A 19717-nucleotide genomic window follows, 5' to 3' on the forward strand; every position below is an offset into this window, starting at 1 on the left:
CTGGCTTTCGCTTTGGTTCATTTCTCGCTCAATCATTCTTGCTTGGAAATCCCTCCCTGTGATTGGTTAGTGTAACTGGGTCAAATTACGTTTGGTTGACAAGGATTTGTTGGCACTTTTAAGGCCATTAATGATGATGATAATAATAAAATTTAAAAATAATAATAAAATTTAAAAAATGATAAAAATAATAAACTACTATTGTTAATAATTGTTTTCATGTTTCTTATAGCACTTATTAAAACCCCAAAGTTTATAAAATACTTGTGATATCACCTGTCATGAACACATTATGTATTTGTTAAATAGAAAAAGTTCTTAAAGTGTTTAGTTTTTTTAAAATTCAAAGTACTTTTGATAATTCATTATTTTTGCCTAGCTGTCAGTTTGCTTACCAATGGCAAAATTACTTATATTTCATACAATCAAATAAATTCAAGACAGTTAGAAAAAATATTTTTGTTTTTTAATCTTTATTGAAAAGCTTTTTTTACAAGATGAGCTGCATTTTACAGTTTGCATAATTACATGCATGGCTTAAGTTTAACAATTGTTTGTTCAGTTAACTACATGCCTCAGGTATCATGGTGATAGCCACAACAATGTGCATTTTTACCCAGGTTTAAGTCTATCTACGGTTAAGTTCGTTAATCCTGCGCAGTGCGTCTTGGTTGTGGATGGTCTTGTGGACTGTGATTATAAACGGAAAGGCAGAGGGCAGCTCCACCCTCGGGCTCAGCTTCTGGTGTCCCCAGTGGAGGCAGCGCAGCCTCTCGGCCAGGTCCCGTCTGCCTGCTCGCTCCAGCCCATTCTGGAGAACCTTAGTCTTATTGGGCTTGTCCCATGACCTCTCATACCTGTGAGTAAAGATGTCAATCTGAGAAACATTTTACACTGTGAAAAGAAACTGGAGAGGGTCAGTGATAGATGAAGTGCATTGAAGATTATCAAAGTGAGGCAGGGTGTATATATGGCCCAAAGCCCACACTGTTAGACCAAAGGGAAATCCAAATAACAACTCAAACTTTCAAATTGAGAACAAACATTTGCATTCTTTATGGTTTGAAATGCCCAACTTTTGTAAGCTTGAAGGGTAAATTTCTGAGCAATCGATGAGACAAATACATTCATGATGATCCATTTGTAAACAATAATTAAAACCTCAATCCATACGTATAGTGTTATTTAAAAAAAAAAAAAAGGAAACACACAAACAGTGTACCAGTTTTCTAACATGGTCCGGGCCTGGACAGTTTTCTCTGTAGACTTGGCATGGAAACGTGCTATCTCAGTTCTGCTGAAGCCAAGTTCATACCCCAAAACTGTCCACTCAAAACCAAGCTGCAGGGAAATCTCCTGCAAAGTCTTCAGGTTAATTACAGCATCCTGCAAAAAACAGTAACATGATGTGCAAATAACTTTAAGTAATTTTAAACAGTTTAAAAACATAAAGTTGTACTTGAATTTCTTACTTGATTTCAGACATATGAGAGTGAAAATGTAAACGGTTTACCTCCTGAGCTTTGTTTGGCATTATGTCAAATTCCAGACGATCACCAGTTAAAGCCACACTCTACTCACTTGTCTTCATTAACCTAATTCAACAAAGATCTTGTTTACAAAAACTTCTCCACACAGATAAATAACAGTGATATAATTAACGTACTTACCAACAGAGATTATATTCACCTACTCAGTGGATTCAATCGTACACAAATGAACAGGGTTTCAGTGTTACTGGGACGACTCATCATAAACACACTAACCTGTTAAACATTAGTCAATATAGCACCAGGGTCCCCTCTGGAGGTATCAGTCATCAGTTTAAAGCACCCACACCAGCTACCAGGTAAACAAATGTGCTTAAATAAGAGTGAATTCCTTACCATTGTATCATTAGAGAATGCAATATGGCTCATTTTTTAAAAGACCTTGTTTGCATTGAATGGTACATTTGCAGAGTGTGTTCGGTGATGTATGTTGTTTGGTGGCTTTTTCTCTTCAATTGTAATTTACAGGGGAGTACATGCACAGAGAGAAAGCTATTTTCTCAATGTAATCCACCTTTAGGCAGCAATCACCTTAATTGTTTGGACCAAGAGAAGATGGCCTAGGATTTAAAAAAAAAATATATCCAAATTTACTTTCACATTTAGTATCATGGCTTAAAGGTTAGGAAGAGAATTTGGTGACTCAAATGTTGTTTTGAGTCACCATTAGCTTATTAGGGCAGATGTATCTTTAAATCAATTCAAAGGATCCCTCTAAATAAACAAAAATGTTACCTACTGACTAAAAACTGTAAAAGTCACATATGATGCAAAATACACTTTACAATGTTTTTCTAACATTAATATGTGTCCCTAGTCCGTCTACAATCCCCTTAATTATGAGAAAAGTCCATCCTCTCTGTCTTTTGCCTGCTCAACTTTTCAGGAAATGTGTGCTCAAACAGGGCGTTTGGAGATTTTCCCTTCATGACATCACAAAGGGCAGTAACCCCTCCCCCAGTTGGGTGGCACTCCCACAGCTTGGTGTTTGTTCTGCCCTCTGAGTCTGCCTTTCCAGCGTTAACAATCGGCCATGGTGCAAGAAAGCCAGAGCCAACCAAGCCCTTCCAGAGAGGGGGCGTGGTCAGACAGCTCATTTGCATTTAAAGGTATAGACACAGAAATGGCCTGTTCTGAACAGGGCTGAAATAGAGGGGTTTATAGGCATGTGAAAATACAGGATCAGAGTGGATTTATAACAAGAAACTTCACAGAAATGTTTTGGGGAGCTCTGAGACTTATTTAAACTTCTTGAAAAGGAGGATTATATGTCAACATGTCAGTTTACCAGTGCTGTCTGCAGTGGTTTACCACAAAGTGAACTATGAAAAGACAACCAGCAAAAACACACATATTTTGAAAGGCTTTTATTCACATTAAAAAATTCACCTCCTCTTTAGATTCTTGCCATCCTTAAAAAGCATCATGTGCAATATCATTGCAGCGGTTATGTTTATCAGAGAACATTTAAAATATTAGCTTTTATGTAAACAATATTGAAAAGAAGATAGCCAAAAGATAATGTGTGTACACTCACTTTAACAAACATCATATCGTACTTGAGAAACAAATCAGATCATGTATTTTTAAGTGTTAAACATAATTCTGATAAAAAGTGCTGTGAGGTCCAGCCAATAAATATAAGTGACATGAATTACACGACTTTCAAAGAGGCACAGGATGTAACAAAACTCCTGGTTCAACATCATATCTGACGCAACAGTCTGACCCAAAAAATGATTGCAGAATTCGTCATAGGAAATCATGAAAAGCATGTACAAAAGCTTTTTTCCCCCTTACCTTTTTAACTGGAGAGAAATTTTCATTCTGTTGAATGAAAGCCTTAACTAGCAACAACAACCAATCAAAAACAACATATCAAAGAAGATCCAGTTCACATTTAACAGCTGATTATCAGCATATTGCCAGGTTGTTTTCAAAGTGTCAGTCTGTGTTTCTGCAGGTGTTGAGTACAGATCCAGCCTGCTGGACCCCTTCTGTCCTCAGTCTTTACTCTTGTCATTTAGAGTACGCCTTTTACAAATGTTAACAGTCACTCTATCTTGGATCTCAACCCAAGACTTTGGCCCCTCCTGACGACTAAAAATGTAAAATCATTTGGGACCAATGAAGCATTACCCTGTTCACCTCTTGAATCGTGTTTGTTTTTCTGGGTTCAGTAGCAGCCGTCTTTCCAGCTGCCGTCCCTCAGGGCACTAAGGGCAGCCAGGCTCTTTGGAGGAGTCAGCAAACTGCAGGCGGAAAGAAACAGACGGTTAAAAACCTTTTTTTAATTAATGATGACAGAACATTTTGGTGTTTGATGTGTTTTGTGGGTGGAGCCCAACTAGTAGAAAGTGAGCTAGCAGCAGTCGGCTGTCAGTTCACATCAGAAAGTTCAGGACGCTTTCTCCAATTATTTTTGGAGCAGAAGAAAATGATGGTGAGGTTTCCTGACCCGTACTCACTGTCACCTCAGTGCTGGAGCCAGGGTGGGTTCTACATTCTATTTCAAAGTCTTTATGCTAAGCTAAGCTAACCAGCATCTAGTTGTAGCTTCATATTTAATGTACCGACATATCACATACAAATACTCACATCTAAGCTGGCTTGTCATTCTCTATCACGCTCTCTTATCCTTATCATACACTTTTGTTTTGACTCCATTACACCACAAATATATATTCTTCTTTGCTATCACTACTGTAGGTTCTTTTATCAGGTTGTTTTGTATCATTTTCATAATTTCTTGTTTAAATTACATGAAGATTAGCGTCGTCTCTCTCTTTGTCCAGCTCACTGAGTCGGGGCTGTGGAACTATGGCGCCTCTCGAAGGAGAAGCACTTTAAATGCCTTTGTGTGACCCAATTTAACACAAGATGCTGATTTATTTAGTGTGAGGATGGGATTCATTTATTCTGAGGATGGGATTAATAAGTAATTTTGTTTTCTCTGGATATCTTTAAAAAAATCTGTTAGTATTTTTTGTATATCACTTTCTTTCTTGAAAAAAATGATTGATGGCGATAATATCTAGGAATCATAGGAAGTAGGTGACAAAATTAAATATCTTATTTTGTTTGTCCAACAGCTCAAACCCCCCCCCCCCGACACACACACACATTTTATTGTATTTTATCTTAATAAGGTAATGTCTGCTCCTACCTGCGTGTGGGTTGGCTGATTTTGCTCGGACGAGGAACTCCGCTTGTCCCCACAAAGGAGGCTGGACGAGGAAGGGAGCTGCGAGGGACAGCCGGCTGGTTGACGCTTGCTTTTAGGGGCTGAGTAAGCAGACTGCTGCTGCTGCTGGGTTTGAGGGGCTGCGGCAGAGAGACACTGCTGGGGATGGAGTGGAGACTGATGGAGGTGGACAGGGGGGTGGAGGTGGGACCCTGCTGCACGGTGGGGCTGACGTAGGCCGTCGCCTTTAGAGGGTGTCGGGACATGGTGGGGAAGTTCCCCACGCTCTGGACCCTCTGATTGAGCTGGCCTGGGGAGGGAACTGATACAAAGAGCAAAATGAGTCCAATATCATCGACATGATTGCATTTTGAAGTTTCTAAAACAGTTGCTCTACTTTCACTCATGAATACAAATGAGCCGTGTTTTGCTGATTAATTCAAAGGCTTGTGGAAAAGAGTCTTACTGGAGGACTGGAGTCGTGCGAGCCCATTGGACGAGTCAAAACTCTGGCTACTCCGGAGGGAGGAGATTGTTGGCAAGGAGGAGGGGCCATGGGAGGGGGGGTTGATGGGGGAAGCCAGGCATGGAATACTGGGAACACTGGGCATGCTGGGAGCTCGGATCAGGTTGGGCATGCTTCTCCGTAGCTTGTCTATGTGACCATATCAACAAACCAGATTGAAGTCAAGTCTACTGGGAGTTTTTCAGTCACATTTACATAATGAATTGAATAATCGACAGACAAAAATAATAACAGTCAGACAAATAAAATCCTTCACATATTCTCCTGTCAAACTACAACATGTACATTTTATGATATGCCTTATGTGGGTCTACAATTCTAAAATTCACTTAACTGACGATTTTATTCAAGGCGACATACAAAATAAAGTCTTAAAATTACAGCTTCTTAGGTGCACAAAAGCAAATATGTGTTTTTCTCCCCCCCAAAAGATCCTTAAGACTTTCCCTCCCAATAGTTTATTTAAAGCTCGTGGGAAGAGTTTTAGCTGGTTATGAAATGTACTGACATTACTGATGCCTCAATATAACCTTCAAATGCAGACAAGACCATCAGCGTAATTATTTTTTATTCTATATAGTTATTTCAAAATGCCTGAAATCTCTACAGAAACAGCCTGTTTTCAAATTTTCCCCTGCAAAGGCTTGATGAGTGATATGTTTGACTGCAAAAAGTAATCAGGATGAGATTTTTTTTTTCCCGTGTTTAAGACCACAACATCAGCCAGTCATGTTACTGAGTGAAGAGAATACACTGACACACTGACCCTAACTGAGGATGTTCTGCAAATCCTGTAACCAGCAGCCCTTCTCTAAATCCTCCTTGGCACAAACTAAAGTCGTCTTGTCAGAAACTTTGGGACATCTTGAATGTGGGTAATTCTATCAAGATGCTTTCATCTTGAATTGGGACATTCATATTAATCTCACTAACAGAATGCGAACCCTTGTGGTCATGATGGATATTTAGAGATGTTACAACTATAAATGGACAAGGACTTTCAAACATTGAGGACTCACCTGTGCTATTCCTGTATGCTGTTTGTGTATCTGCTGTCAGGCTGGAGGGTCCGGAGTACTGTGAGAGTCCGCTGAGAGAAAACTGAGGGGTGAGGGAGCTGCGCCTGCACTCTCTGATACTTGAGAAGGTGTGGGAGTGGGGCAGGCTCCCCCGCTGCATAGACCCTGTGCGGAAGAGTCGAGGCTGGGGAGGAGGGAGCTGGTCGTACACGTCGTCCTCCTCGTCCTCCTCCTCCAGATCCATCTCCCCCCGCCGGAGGGAGTGTAAGGAGAAGCTGGAGCTGCGACGGCTAACCGTGGCTGAGGTAGAGGCATAGTCCTGTCGGAGACCTAAAGGGTGACAGATTTTTTTTTTTACATGTGGAAAACAACAACCTGAGCGTCATATAGGAAACTACACATTTCCTTCTGGTGGCGCCACTCATCCGCTATTCATTAAATATATGTACAGTTTTTTATAATCTGCTGCATAATTTATAAACTCATGAAGATAACAAAGCATAAAACATCTTTCACAATACCTTAGTTTTAGTCATACATCAAAAATGTACATTTGAATATTGTGTTGTTATGCTGAAACTGCTCTGGTTAAGTGGCCTACTCTTCCTGCTCTACTACATGGATGTAAACAAGAAAACACAGTGAACAGATCGCATCGCAGCAGCACCGTTTTTGGCAGTATTGTGATCTAAAAAAATCTGACATAAAAATGCATTTTGGCTTTGTCACTTTCAGCTGGCATATCGACCGGAGCAATGCCTAAGAACAGACATGTGGATGTTAACAAGCGAGAAGGACCGAAGGCTGGTGGTGCTAGTACTGCTAACGTTAGCTTCACTCTGCAAACCAAATACAACTTTGTGCATTCAAATAAATTGTGCTTTCTTACTTTTAGACTAGTTGGTTAGTGTGAATTAAAATTTCTGTGGAACCCACTAGGAAATTAGTCGCCTAGCAACATTCCTACTCAGTGTTCATTATTTAAAGTACATTTTATGAGAACAAGTTTTTACTTGTACCTCGGTAGATTTACAGACTTGTAAGTTTACTTCTATTCAAGCTAAATTTAATGTAAAAGTATATTTTCTTTGAACTGATATTATCACCCCTGATATTTAGTATATAAGAAGTTGATGAATACTGTTCCTATGCATTCAATCAATGTACTTCAAACTTAAGGTCCTATTTATAAGATATATTTTCCATCTGGTCCTCCCCTGTAGCACCTACGAGTTATTTCAATACTCACTCTCCTCCTGAAGTCGTGCCATGACCTCCACGTCTGTCATGTCCTGCAGTTTGTAGCTCATGGAGATGGAGTCGTTCTCCAGCTCTGACACACCCACCTCACTGTCCAGGGAAGACTGGGGGCTGATTGCTGCATGCCGGCGACCCACGGCTAAGAACACAGAAAAACAAACCACATTCATCTGCGGGTGATGTCACTTTTCTAAAGCCATGAAAAAAGCATCGATTTGGATCAATACACAAAGGACCCAGGCAGAAGTAAAAAAAAAAGTGTCCTGTATTTAATGACCAGTGACTCACACAGGATGAAACAGCAGAAATTAATGACGGTGTGGAGGAGACATATTGTTAGCAGGGTCTTACTGTGGGGAGTGGTAGTTGATAGGAAGGTGGGTGCTCTGTCACCAAAACTGCAGCTTGCCCTGAGCGGGAGAGTCGGCTGGATAAAAGACGGACTAGAGGAGAGCAACGGGGCTTCAAAGGAAAAAGAGAGACGATTCAATAATGATCATAGCGAAGCACATTTGCGTTAATATAACGTGTTCATATGTATGGATAAACAGGCAGAAGGTTTTTTTCTCGCTCACTTTGAGCTGCGTTCATCCATCTGTCTCAGGGTGCAACCTTATAATCTCTTCTTAAGATTTTGCTGTAATCTGATTGTAAACTGCAAGTAACAGGTTGTTGAAGAATCTGGGTTATGAAAGAAACAGATGCTTTGGGCTCTTTTTTTTACAACTATGAATTGCAATGGAGAAATGACTGTGAGGTTAAAGAAAAGATTTGGTTTTAAAATGAGAAATCAAATGATCTCTGATGTTACATAGCATTTATATGGGTGGCTGAAATTTTAGATAGTTAGCCTCAATTGTAGACCCCACATTGACAGGGTAATATTTGATGGAGAAAATCAAGCAATGAGTGTGTTATTGTGTGACTGTAGAGATTTGTGCAGACGCAGACTAAAGTCCAGACTATTAATCTGAACCACACTAGAAGTCTTTGTATGTTTGTGACTCTGTGAGGCTGCACCGAGAACCACAAGAGCTCTCAGCTAAATGCTAACATGTTCATAATGAGCGTTAACACGCAAACCTTCTGCAGGTTTTATTTACAATGCTCATTTCAATTTAGCATGTTAGCATGTTGCGAATCAGCAATAAAAAAAAGGGGGGCATTTCATATAATTAAATGTAACCACTCCAGCTTGTAGGTGCTGAGATATTTCAGGTGATATTCTCTTTGATAAATCTGAGCTGCCAATGGCCATGAGGGAAAGATCTGAGGTAAATCATGTGATAGGATTCCTCCATTTAGAACCATGTATGGATGTTCAAAATGTGACAACAGAGGGTCAGTAAGTTTTTAAGATATGTCAGACTTTTCAAAAAGTGGTGGACCAACTACCAGACCAGCATTTGTTTGTTGTCTTTTTTTTGTTTTGTTCTGTTTTTCTTAATAGCTCGATTGGAGTATTTTTTTTGTATTGTCCGTTTAGTTTATTTTATTGGATTTTGCATTTGTTAATGGTGAAGAATGGGGGTAGGACTTGACAAGCCTAGGCTGCTTCCTATCCCTTTTCGAACGAGTCAAATGTGTATTATATTGAAATTGGCTTTTTTTATTTTTTTTATTTTATACAGATTTTTTTCCCATTTGTTTATTCATTTTCATCTATTTTTTTAATCGTTCCAAATAAATCTTATCTTGTCATTATCTGGTCATTCTCTTCAAATACTGTCTCAATTCTCAATTCCCCCCAGTTAACTTCAACATTCATTTTTGTACTGTATATACCCCCTGTTTTTATTTTTATTTTTATTTATCTTATCTATTCTGTTTAATGTGTATTTTTCAGCTTTCTTGTCTGTGCTGCTGTAACGCCCGAATTTCCCCTCTGGGGATTAATAAAGTATTATCCTATCCTATCCTAAATAAATGAATAAAAAGTAACCATTTTGAACGCCACACTGCTGGCATAGCTACAGCTAAGGTGACTAAATCAAAAACAGAATACACACTACTTATGAAAGCCTTTCAATTAAAATGATGGAAGTTTGGGTTACAGAATGACCAAAATAATACGGGAAAAATACCATTTATTATCCAATTAATTATTGCAGCACTATAAAAAAATACCAAAATGACAAAATGTTTTTTTTTCTCTTGCAATTGTCACTTTAAGAAAAAACTGCTCACAGCAAACTGGAAACATGTTGATGATATCTGATCTACAGATGGCAAATAGTTTATTTTTAGAATGTGCGTGCAACTGTATCTGACAAATACTGAAACTCTGACATTTATAATCTCGTCCCTATTAGAATCTAAATAATCTATAATCTATAATCCTCCAAGCCTATCAGAATACAGATCGACTGTCACGGTTAGCAGGAGTCATATGCATGATATGTGTATGTTTGTGTTACCTGGGGGTTCTGTTAGTGCAGCAGGTTTAGAGTAAGGCAGGACGGGGCAGCTGAGGGTGGAGAGCCCCTCTATGCAGCTGTAAGGACGGACGGAGGAGACGCCTCGCCTTCGCTTGGCTAAACACAAGAGTGCAGGGAAGGACATGTTAGTCAACACACGCACACACATATATATACACTGCCAAACACATACACATACATTTGGTTGTATCTCTACCCAGTCTGTTCTAAGGCTAATCTGCTTTTGACAGATCAGTATTGATGTTTTAAATGATTGGGTCATGGCTAGGATACAAGTGTCTGATACGGTAAGACGAGGATTGGCTTTCAACTGCGGCTTACTGGGCTAAACTACAGATTTTTTTTTTTTGTTGGAGGCGTTTGAGGATAAGCAGGGATTGAACATGTAGGCCTCATCCTATTCCCAAAATCAGAATTTGATCTACTACGGTCTACTTCAGGATGTGGAGGTTTCATACACACTGCTTCAAATGAATACTTGCTGTGTATGTTCATAACATATACTGCATTTAAGGTTTTTAAAAGTCTTAACTTGTGTTATAAATAATGACTGAGTAAGGTCATAGTTGTAATAATTTCATCTCAAGGTTGAAAGGAAGGAAGTTCTCTATCTCAGGAAAAACAAACTTTGTCTTCTGGACATTACATGATCATAAACCAAAAAATAAAAGACTATTTTAATCAGAGGGCTGTCCCGTCAGCATGCACAGATTACTTCTGAAAACAAAACACCAGCAAATGATTAAATCTAATAATTGACAGATCAAGAATAAGTCATTATTGATCAATAAATAAACCTCCAGGAAAGTCATGAGAGTGATCGTGAGGGCTGAAATCAGGTGTGACCAGTCTGATTTATTAACCCAACAAGAATCTTCAAGTTCTCAATAAACAAAAGTCGTTTCCTTCCTTCATGTTTTCTTGGCGATGTAACCTTTTTTAATCTAAAAAAAACAGGAAAATATAAAAATATATTTTTAAACAACAAAATAATGAAACAATGAATGATCTTTTGGTGACGTCATTAAAAAATAACTGCAAGCTGAGCCGTTCTTGACTCGAGCATTAAGATAAAATTTTGAACGGTCTAAACCTGCTCGATATTTAAAGAGTCATTTCATTAAGATTAGGTGTTATTCAAATAATATTGATTAATTGAATGATTAAATCCATTAATTCTGGGTTACCAGGCTTTGTCAGTCAGCTCTAATGGATCCTCATTAACGATCAATAAATCCTTAATTAATGCTAAAAGTTCATCACAACGTATAAACCTGTTACTCCTGTGATGCTGCATTTGAAACAGATACTCCGCTTACTGCTGACAAACAGTGAGTTCATTTGTAAGGAGCGATATGACTTGATAATTTGATAATTTGATAATTTGATAATGTGTGTTTTGGTTTGTAAACACTGAGTCGATCCCCTCTAATTGATAGTCAGAGCGGCACACACCGGACAGATTGGAGCTTTTGGCATTCCTGACACAATTAGGCTCAACCGCTGCTGGATAAAAACAAGCATTCACAGCAAGTTACACAAACAACGGCGACTGAAACTCAGAGACAAGGATGTATTCATGACCCTGGGGAGGAGAGCCAACCTTCACTGAATACGGCTGCAGAGAAAGAAGCGGGGCCTTGAACTGCACACAACCCCCCCCCCCCCCGATGAATATCCAAACAAACACAAATAAATACACAAAGTTTGGATACAAAGAATTTACATTATATGGATAGCTTGAAAGGACACACACACACAGTTTATACTCATGCAGCACAAGAGCTTCCTGTGAAGGCTGTTTGAGCTGCGAGTGCTGGTCAAATCTGCCTCGAAAATCCTAGTTAATATTAGCGTGGTTTCTATGGTAACCATATCCCTGCCCGTGCATGAGTGTAGTAACAGCAAAAAGCACCAAATCTAAAAATGGGTCTGGCAGGGAATGTCATTCAGTAGCACACTTGTGTGTGTGTGTGTGTGTGTTTTGTTGTTGCAGTAACCTGGTTATGTGCATATTAATATCATATCCAACACATCCCGAGACGTTGTGAACCCAAAATAAATGTTCCAGTATATTTTATAAGTGCAGGTATAATTGTACACTGAAGTAGTGATTACTGTGTAGCTGTGCATGCTGTGTCAGCTTTGTTCTGAAATCTAATTTAGGATATCATCATCAGATCATATCAGGTGAAAGAGGTTTTCAGGTGGAGATGGCAGTTTTTTCTATTACTGGTGAAACTGTTAGCTTGACAGGAAAATGTAAGGACTGCTTACACTGACCTTTGTATGAACATTTGAACATAATTGAGCTTTTAATTGTAAATAGTAAACGCTGATTTGCTGTCCTGTCGAGGGTTATACGACCTGATGAATACCGCTTTCATGTCCGTCCATGCATTATGACGCTGTAGGTATGGCAACGTGTTTAGCTTAGCTTAGCATAAAGATGTGACCAGGGGAAAAACCGCAATATCTGGCTATGTTGGTAAAACTAAAAACAACAAACTCTTAAGTGTGCGTTACGTGGTTTTCAGGGGGTGAGGGGGGGTTATAGATTACTTATTTTTATAGGCTGACTTTAAAGTTAGCATTGCTCAGATCCCATCGAGAGAATGGGATGTTTTATTGGGTTCATCAACCCTCAATGTGGCCCTCAGGTCAATTTTTACATATCAATTAATTGGAAACATGAAGAAAAGATGACAAAATCTGCCATGAAATAGTGAAAACCAGAAATATGTCCATAATAATATCTGATCACTGGTATATGTTGAGATAAATTTGAGACATAATTGATTGTAATTTTTGTATTCTACAATTTGGCCCTCTGGCAGTGAGAATTAAATGAATGTGGCCCCTTGCTGTGACCAAAGTTGCCCAATCCCTGATTTAACGAGATAATGAAAACATGAATCAATTCTATTGTTTTTAATTTTATATGTAAATGGAATTGCCAGAATTTCAAAGCTAGCTTTGGGTGAACTGTGAATTCAAGGCCACAACAACTTAGCTTCCAACTTGTCAGTACTCGGTGTGATGATGTTTTATTTGAAGGTCCCATATTCTGCTTTTTCTGGTTTTATCTGCTCTTTAGTGTGTTTTCCAAGCGTCCTGTGCATGTTTAGGCACATCTACGTGCAAAAATTCAAAGTCCACGGAAACGCGGCTTCTCCTACCTCCTCCTGTTAGCTGTAGCATTAGCCGCATGTAACGCTCGGTTCTAGCCCCCCTCGATTAAAATGTGTCAGTGCGGCGTCACTGTCAGTGTGAGATCACTGATCTAAGCCCATTGGCTCGTTGTGGCAAGCCCTGCCGCTCATGTTGAAATTTCCGAGAAGCGTGCTGAGCAACTGACCAATAACGACAGAGCGGATCGGCAGACCAATCAGAGCAGACTTGGCCCACGTGGGGTCTAACAGTGTGGGCTCAACAGAGTGTAGCTGACGGACTCAGAGCGTAGAGGGAGCAAGGAGGAGCAGTTCATGAAAACAGACACTTTTTTCGGACTTTAGCGATTGTGAACGTACAAAAGTAGATACATAGATTAAATATACAAACCCCAAAAAGACCATAATATGACCTCTTTAACATTTAACATGAAACCCCTGTAGTCTCATTCAGCCCCTTATTAGCCGCCCTTATTTTTTAAGATTTCTTTTTGAACTTTTTGTGCCTTTATTGTAGAGATAGGACAGTGGATAGAGTAGGAAATGAGGAACAGAGAGAGAGAGAGAGAGTGGGGAATGTGCGGGAAAAGTTAACTTAACCACTGCGCCAACCAGCCAAGCGTTTTTTTAAAGACACTGCTACAAAGTGTATCTTTCAAATCTTTCCAGTTTCCTTCAGTTGAAAGCTTAACCGGTTGCTGGCTCATTTACAGTTTCAACATACAGACATGAGCGTGGCCACGGATCTTTTGATCTCAGCAAGAAGTGAATATGAATACCTTGAACTTATTTCCTCTCATATATAAGTTTGAATCTCTTCTGATTAGGCTACTTCAGCATTTCTTTACAATTTAAAAGATAGAAAACACATGTAAAGAACCACTTGTTGTTGGTGGTGGTGATGCAGTAGTGTAATGGTGATTCTTTCACCACAGCTTTTTAATCCTCTCTTCACTGCCTTCTACTTAACGCAGTGTAATGCCATTCAGCAGCACAGCGGGAGTTCTTCAAATGGATCGTGTTTTAATAATCAAGCAGAGTAACAAGTCCCTCAGACTGATCTTCACTGTTCTCTGGAGACGCTGGTAGGTGTAAACGGGAGTCCTCCAAACTCTTCTACCATGGACAGAACATCGCTCTGTGGGAAGCTTTGGTATTTAAAATCCCATAAATTTAATGAGAGTGAGTTAAACGGTCAAATGTGGAGTTACAACAGAGCTGGGAGCAGAGAAAATCGCTCCCACGGCTCAGAAACTGTTGATGAAATCCTGCCGCACGTGGAGACACTTGGCGGGGCGAAAAATGTGTCACAGCTTACGATCACATGTCAGCAAAATAGAGAGACAGATGTCCAGATGTGGAACTAGATGGAGGGCTGTTAATCTGACAGTGGTGAATACACTGTACCTTGGTCCAGTCGGTGACAGAGGGTCATCCTGGCCAGCTCCACCTCGGGCCCTGGGTGGTCCAGTACCTGCCTGCACCACTGCAGAGGGCTGAGGACACTCTCACCGTGCAGCTTGGATTTAGGGCACACATACAACCTGGAGCACATAACACACAACACAGACTTTTAAAAACCAGTTTGCTTTTAAAGGCAAAAAAAACTGCTACTGTGAAACAACAGCATGAAACAGATACCTAGCTATCATCACCGTTGAATATTATAACATAAAATAGAAAAGCTTTTAATTTATAGCGAATGGTAATGTAAGCTATCTTAAGGTTATATTAGATAAGCCTTTTTCTGGAGTTAAATGACCATATGTGAAGTTCAATGGCATATATTTGGAGTTAAAACCAAAACTGGATAACCTTCAAAGGCTTTATATGTGATTTTTTTGATCCAGTAGATGTCGCCCTTGAGCACCAGCATGAAACCAAAACAACTCGCGCTGCATTGTTGTGTTAGCATGCTGATGCTAGCGATCTTTATTATGCTGGTATCTTCACACTGCATGTAAATGTACCTGAAATGAGCGTGATCTAGAAACACAGTTAAGCAGTGAGTACAGTATGTTATTCTTCTTTTCTCTAGTCCCTCAATTAAACAACTTTTATACACGAGGGGAGGAGTCAGCCGGCCGTGCTGGCGATGTAAACAAAGTTAAGATAGGACTCTGAAAACTCTGAAAACATCACAGACAGTGGGACTCGGGTGTTACACCCATTGTAGACAGTCATGACTCACAGAGTTATTTTCAGAGGATATACTTGATTTCTACATTTAAGTGTGAAAAATCGCATATTAAGCCTTTAAACTACGGTGATACACTACACTTTAGCATCTAACCAAAACCTAGCTATCATTACTTTATGGTTTTTATTCTTTGAAATACGAAAGGTGGGCTTAGCAAAAAGTAGTATTGACTATTTCAAGTGCTGAGCTACAGTTACTATTTCATTATTTGCTTGCTAACTTTATATATTTTTATTTTTTAAGATTATTGTTAGGGATTTTTTTTGTCTTTATCTGTATATGATAGCTGAGGAGTGACAGGAAATAAGATAATTAGGATATTGTTACAAATTATAAAAAAGCTATTTCTAGCTAACAATAATGTAGCTATAGCTAAGAGTAATAATAATAAATTAGATTTATAAAGCCCTTTTCTAAATACTCAAAGACGCTTTGACAGGAAACAACAAAAAACAAAGCAAAAACTAAGAGAACAATACAACATAGAAGTGTCGAGGGAAGAGGATGAGAGTCAGTGGTTGTAGGCGGGGAGTTTTTAGGGATTTCTTGTAGGAAGTGTATTAGTTTACTAATGTAAACTTGAAATCGGTTAAATGCTAACAATGTGTGACTTGGCTATTGGCACTTAATAGGTTATCAAATATTTGTATTTTCCCTGAATGTAATCCCCAGATTTTAACTAATCATTATCTTTTCTAAATTGAGAAGCAGTGAAATGATAACAGCTTGTCAAAAATCCTCACATTTATATAATGTTCAACCCTGTAAAACCACAATAACACATTATTATAGCTCTTAAGATTCTCACCCTTTGTTTGACGTCAAAGGAAAATGTCCAACCAGGTGAATTGTGTTATTCTACAGAGTGCTTCTCAGAGCATCTTTCTAAATCTGTAGGGATGTGTTTAACAGTCGCACTATTTCTCAGATACTCTTTGGCTGTAAGCGAAGAGGGGGTCATAAAATCAAACTGCCTGTAAACCGATGCAGTTCAAATTTCCAGGAAAGCAAAAGCCATTTTACAGGAAACAGCAGAAGCTATGACACCAACAGTGTAACAAATCAAGTGGTGACAGCATCATCATGACAGGGGATTTTGGACTGGACACTGAGTTAATTAAGAGCATAACTAAGAGACTGTACAGAATAAAATGATGAATAATTCCCTAGATACTTGTGCTTTAGACAAACAAACAAAAAACAACATAACAGAGTTCACAAAGAGGTTAAAATAAAAAAAACTATCTTCCTTACATGCACTCTGTGAGTAGTTACACAAGCTAAGATTTTTTTCTCATAGTCCACTGCACAGCTCCTACATTGCACCTTTTGTACATTTTGTGTTTTTTATATTTTATATTTTACATTTTTTTATTCTATTTTATATATTGTAATAGCTTCTTATACTGTATTATTGAAGTTGTTGCTAGTTCTGCTTTATTTCCCTGTTAATTGTTTAGCACCAATACACCAAGTCAAATTCCTTGTATGTTCTGATTCTGATAAACTGTCTGCATCTGAATTGTTATGAAAAAGATACTATAATATAGAAGAAAGCTAAATTAATGATGTCCTATTGTGCTTCAAAGAAATGATTGATTCTTATAACGAACAAAATAAAATTGTGTCACTTCAATGTCCAAGTATATGAGCAAAGCAGAACTGGTCTCTCCCTCTGAAACTATGTCATGGTGTTACTGACTTGGGGTCAATTAGTTGTGTTCAATGGGGAATTACTGTATACACAGACACTGTATTCAGTGGTGTGCTACATTTTCCACATCATCACTTCAGATACATGAAGCTGGATACGGTTCAGTAGTCAGCATGTGAGTGTGTGTGCTACCTAAGTCTGCAGATACACAGATTCAAAGTAGTTCAGCCCGGGGCTAAACACTAAACACTAAACACTACACACTACACACTAAGCCGAGCTGTTTGATCACAGGCTGAAGGGGGTCATTGTTTCTAATTTCATCTCAGCCTACCTTGGCTGCATGCACACAGTGCATTCTGGGATGCACAAGGCTTGTGGCAAATCTGTTTTTTCTTTTGTTATTTTGCTCCTCTTAGAAAGATTCACTCTTGTTGCAAAAGGTGTGTGCAAGTCTACACCACCAGGAGAAAAAAAAATCAATAATGAAATCAATAAAGGGATACATGACAGGGTAGAATTTCACATAATGTCACAAAATTTGTGGCTAATTGACAATCCAGTTGCATGTGAGGCATTTTTCAGGGTCAGACAAACACATCGTCAGATATTTAACAGTGTAAATCCACCATATGTGGCTGTAGTAGAGTGGTTTGATAGAAACAAGAGTAGTTACCAGCTATCAGGCTCTCCTATAGGGAGCACGACGTTCAGGTCCAAAATATCAACCTCATCCAAAACAGTTGTTTCTCCCTCGGTGCCGCTGTCCTCCCCAGCAGCCTCAGGAGACGACGAGCTGGGCTGGAAATAGGCGAACGGCTCCTCCGGTGAACCCCTGGGTCCGGCAGGGGCGAAAAGATGCGACAGTGTCGGACTTAGAATGTCATATTTACTGGAGAAAATGTCAGTCGCGCACGGCGCACCAATGTGTAGACAAGACAGCGACGTCTGGAGATGAGGGCCGACGGAGCAATTGTTTACAGCGTTCGCTCGGGTCCGCAATTGTTCGTTTTGCTTCTCCAATTTTCGGACCAATTCCTGAAGCTTTAACACCTCCAGCTCCGCGTTGGTGATTTTATTGTTGCCATTGACGTCTGCCATCATCTGGGGGTTCAGCACCTCTGCTTCCATTTGGTAAAAAGCACATTGAGAGAGGCAAAAATGCACGGCCTGCCTGCCTGCCTGCAGAGGGTCCTATTCAATTCAGAGGGTGTCCAGATTCCCCCCCCTCCCCTCCCCGTTTAAAGCTACTACACACGCTCACACACTCTCAGATACACACACTGATGCTGCTGCTGCTTCTGGGATGACTGTACAGCCTGCATCTGATTGGTCAGCAGCTTGGAGTTCAACTCCCATCACACCACTGCTGAGGAAGTATTCATTGTGGGTACTTTGAACACACATTAGCCTAATAGTACACAGAGTATGCATTTCCTTGATGTTATAGGCCTATCTTGTTATTTATAGATCATGTAATCAGCATTTGCTCGTATACACACCTAAAATATTTAAAGGGACATTTTAATCCTATTTATTGATGTGGTTTTATTTATTGTCTTCAGGTAGAGAAACACACGACACAGCTAAATCTTATCATTTTTGAATGTAAAGTAATTTCTCGACCACAAACATAGTTGATTTTACAAGTCTATTTAAGAAGATTAGAACTTTGTCAAAATTTCCCAGAGCTGCTTAATGTTATATCTTTTTTTTTCTTGCTCTCTACAACAAATGTTAAACTCTCGCTCTTTAGAAAAGCCGTGTTCAGACCACATAACACATTTATCTTCACTTCCTTCAAACAAAACACCAGTTCATTTTTCACAATAATTAATAATTAATTTTATTTTATTTATTTATTTACTTACTTATTTATTTATTTATTTATTTTTATTTTATTTTATTTTTTTTCCACCCTCCCTTGTTTAGCTACCAGAATGATATCTCTAATCCCAGACCAGTCCTATTATCCATACATTACTGTAACCATTATTGTTAAACGTTTACATTGTCTGTCTATTTTCTTTGTCTTCCCCTCATTTTCCTGTAGCCTAAATGTCACCAAAAAAAATAAAAAAAATAAATAAAAAACAAGTAAAAGAGAATAGGCTACAATTTTGGTGTGGGAATATCCAATTACGTTTTCATTCATTACTAAAGGTTTCAAAGATTTTCAAACTTAACGTTGTGTCAAAACCATAGACTGTAAATAATAATATACAGTCTATGGTCAAAACTGAAGATTGAAGTGTAAAAGAAGCATGTTAATATTAAATATGATAGACAAAAGTATGAAAACTAACCCTTCATGGAATATTCGTTAGCAATGACGTACTTTTAAAATGTATAATGATATTTTATGAGACGTTTTTTTCAGTGTTTAGGTTGGTATAATGAAATTGTTTATACTAACTCCACAAAAAAATAATATTTTTAACTTTGGAACATGCATTTCTTCCTGAATACTATAGTTAAAAGAAGAGAAAAAAACACTTATTAAAGTTTATGTGTAATATATATTTTTGTTCTCACTTATTTATGTTTAGGTCTGCCTACATAGTTTTTTCTATTTTTAATTTTTTTAAATTGATGACTTCTGTATGTAGAGCATATTTTTTATTATAGGGTTAGTATAATATAAGAAAGTTGCATTGTTTACCAAGTCTTTGTATCACACTCTATTCATATTTGTTTAATTTCAGTTCAGTTCAGT

General features: G+C 38.7%; 2 protein-coding genes across 3 annotated transcripts; both read right to left on the bottom strand.

Annotated features, from left to right (window-relative positions):
* Nucleotides 1-454: 454 nt before the first annotated feature.
* Nucleotides 455-2025, bottom strand: wu:fc50b12 (uncharacterized protein LOC103911624 homolog). Its single transcript, XM_065962340.1, has 4 exons — nt 1671-2025; nt 1514-1595; nt 1223-1386; nt 455-857 (listed from the first exon to the last, which is right to left on the bottom strand). Exons 2-4 carry the CDS (start codon nt 1532-1534, stop codon nt 629-631), a joined length of 414 nt encoding a protein of 137 aa, XP_065818412.1. The 5' UTR covers nt 1535-1595; nt 1671-2025; the 3' UTR covers nt 455-628.
* An 877-nt stretch (nt 2026-2902) lies between these two features.
* Nucleotides 2903-18236, bottom strand: slain1a (SLAIN motif family, member 1a). 2 transcript variants are annotated; one of them, XM_020652588.2, is made up of 9 exons: nt 17678-18235; nt 14555-14691; nt 9957-10073; nt 7891-8001; nt 7529-7678; nt 6280-6609; nt 5201-5389; nt 4717-5056; nt 2903-3802 (listed from the first exon to the last, which is right to left on the bottom strand). In XM_020652588.2, exons 1-9 carry the CDS (start codon nt 18130-18132, stop codon nt 3727-3729), a joined length of 1905 nt encoding a protein of 634 aa, XP_020508244.1. In that variant the 5' UTR covers nt 18133-18235; the 3' UTR covers nt 2903-3726. The 2 variants fall into 2 exon arrangements, with proteins under 2 accessions (XP_020508244.1, XP_020508246.1); XM_020652590.2 differs by lacking the exon at nt 5201-5389 and having other exon boundaries at nt 17678-18236.
* Between the last annotated feature and the right edge of the window lie 1481 nt (nt 18237-19717).

Source organism: Labrus bergylta, chromosome 13, assembly GCF_963930695.1.
Source record: "Labrus bergylta chromosome 13, fLabBer1.1, whole genome shotgun sequence".
Lineage (NCBI taxonomy): Eukaryota > Metazoa > Chordata > Actinopteri > Labriformes > Labridae > Labrus > Labrus bergylta.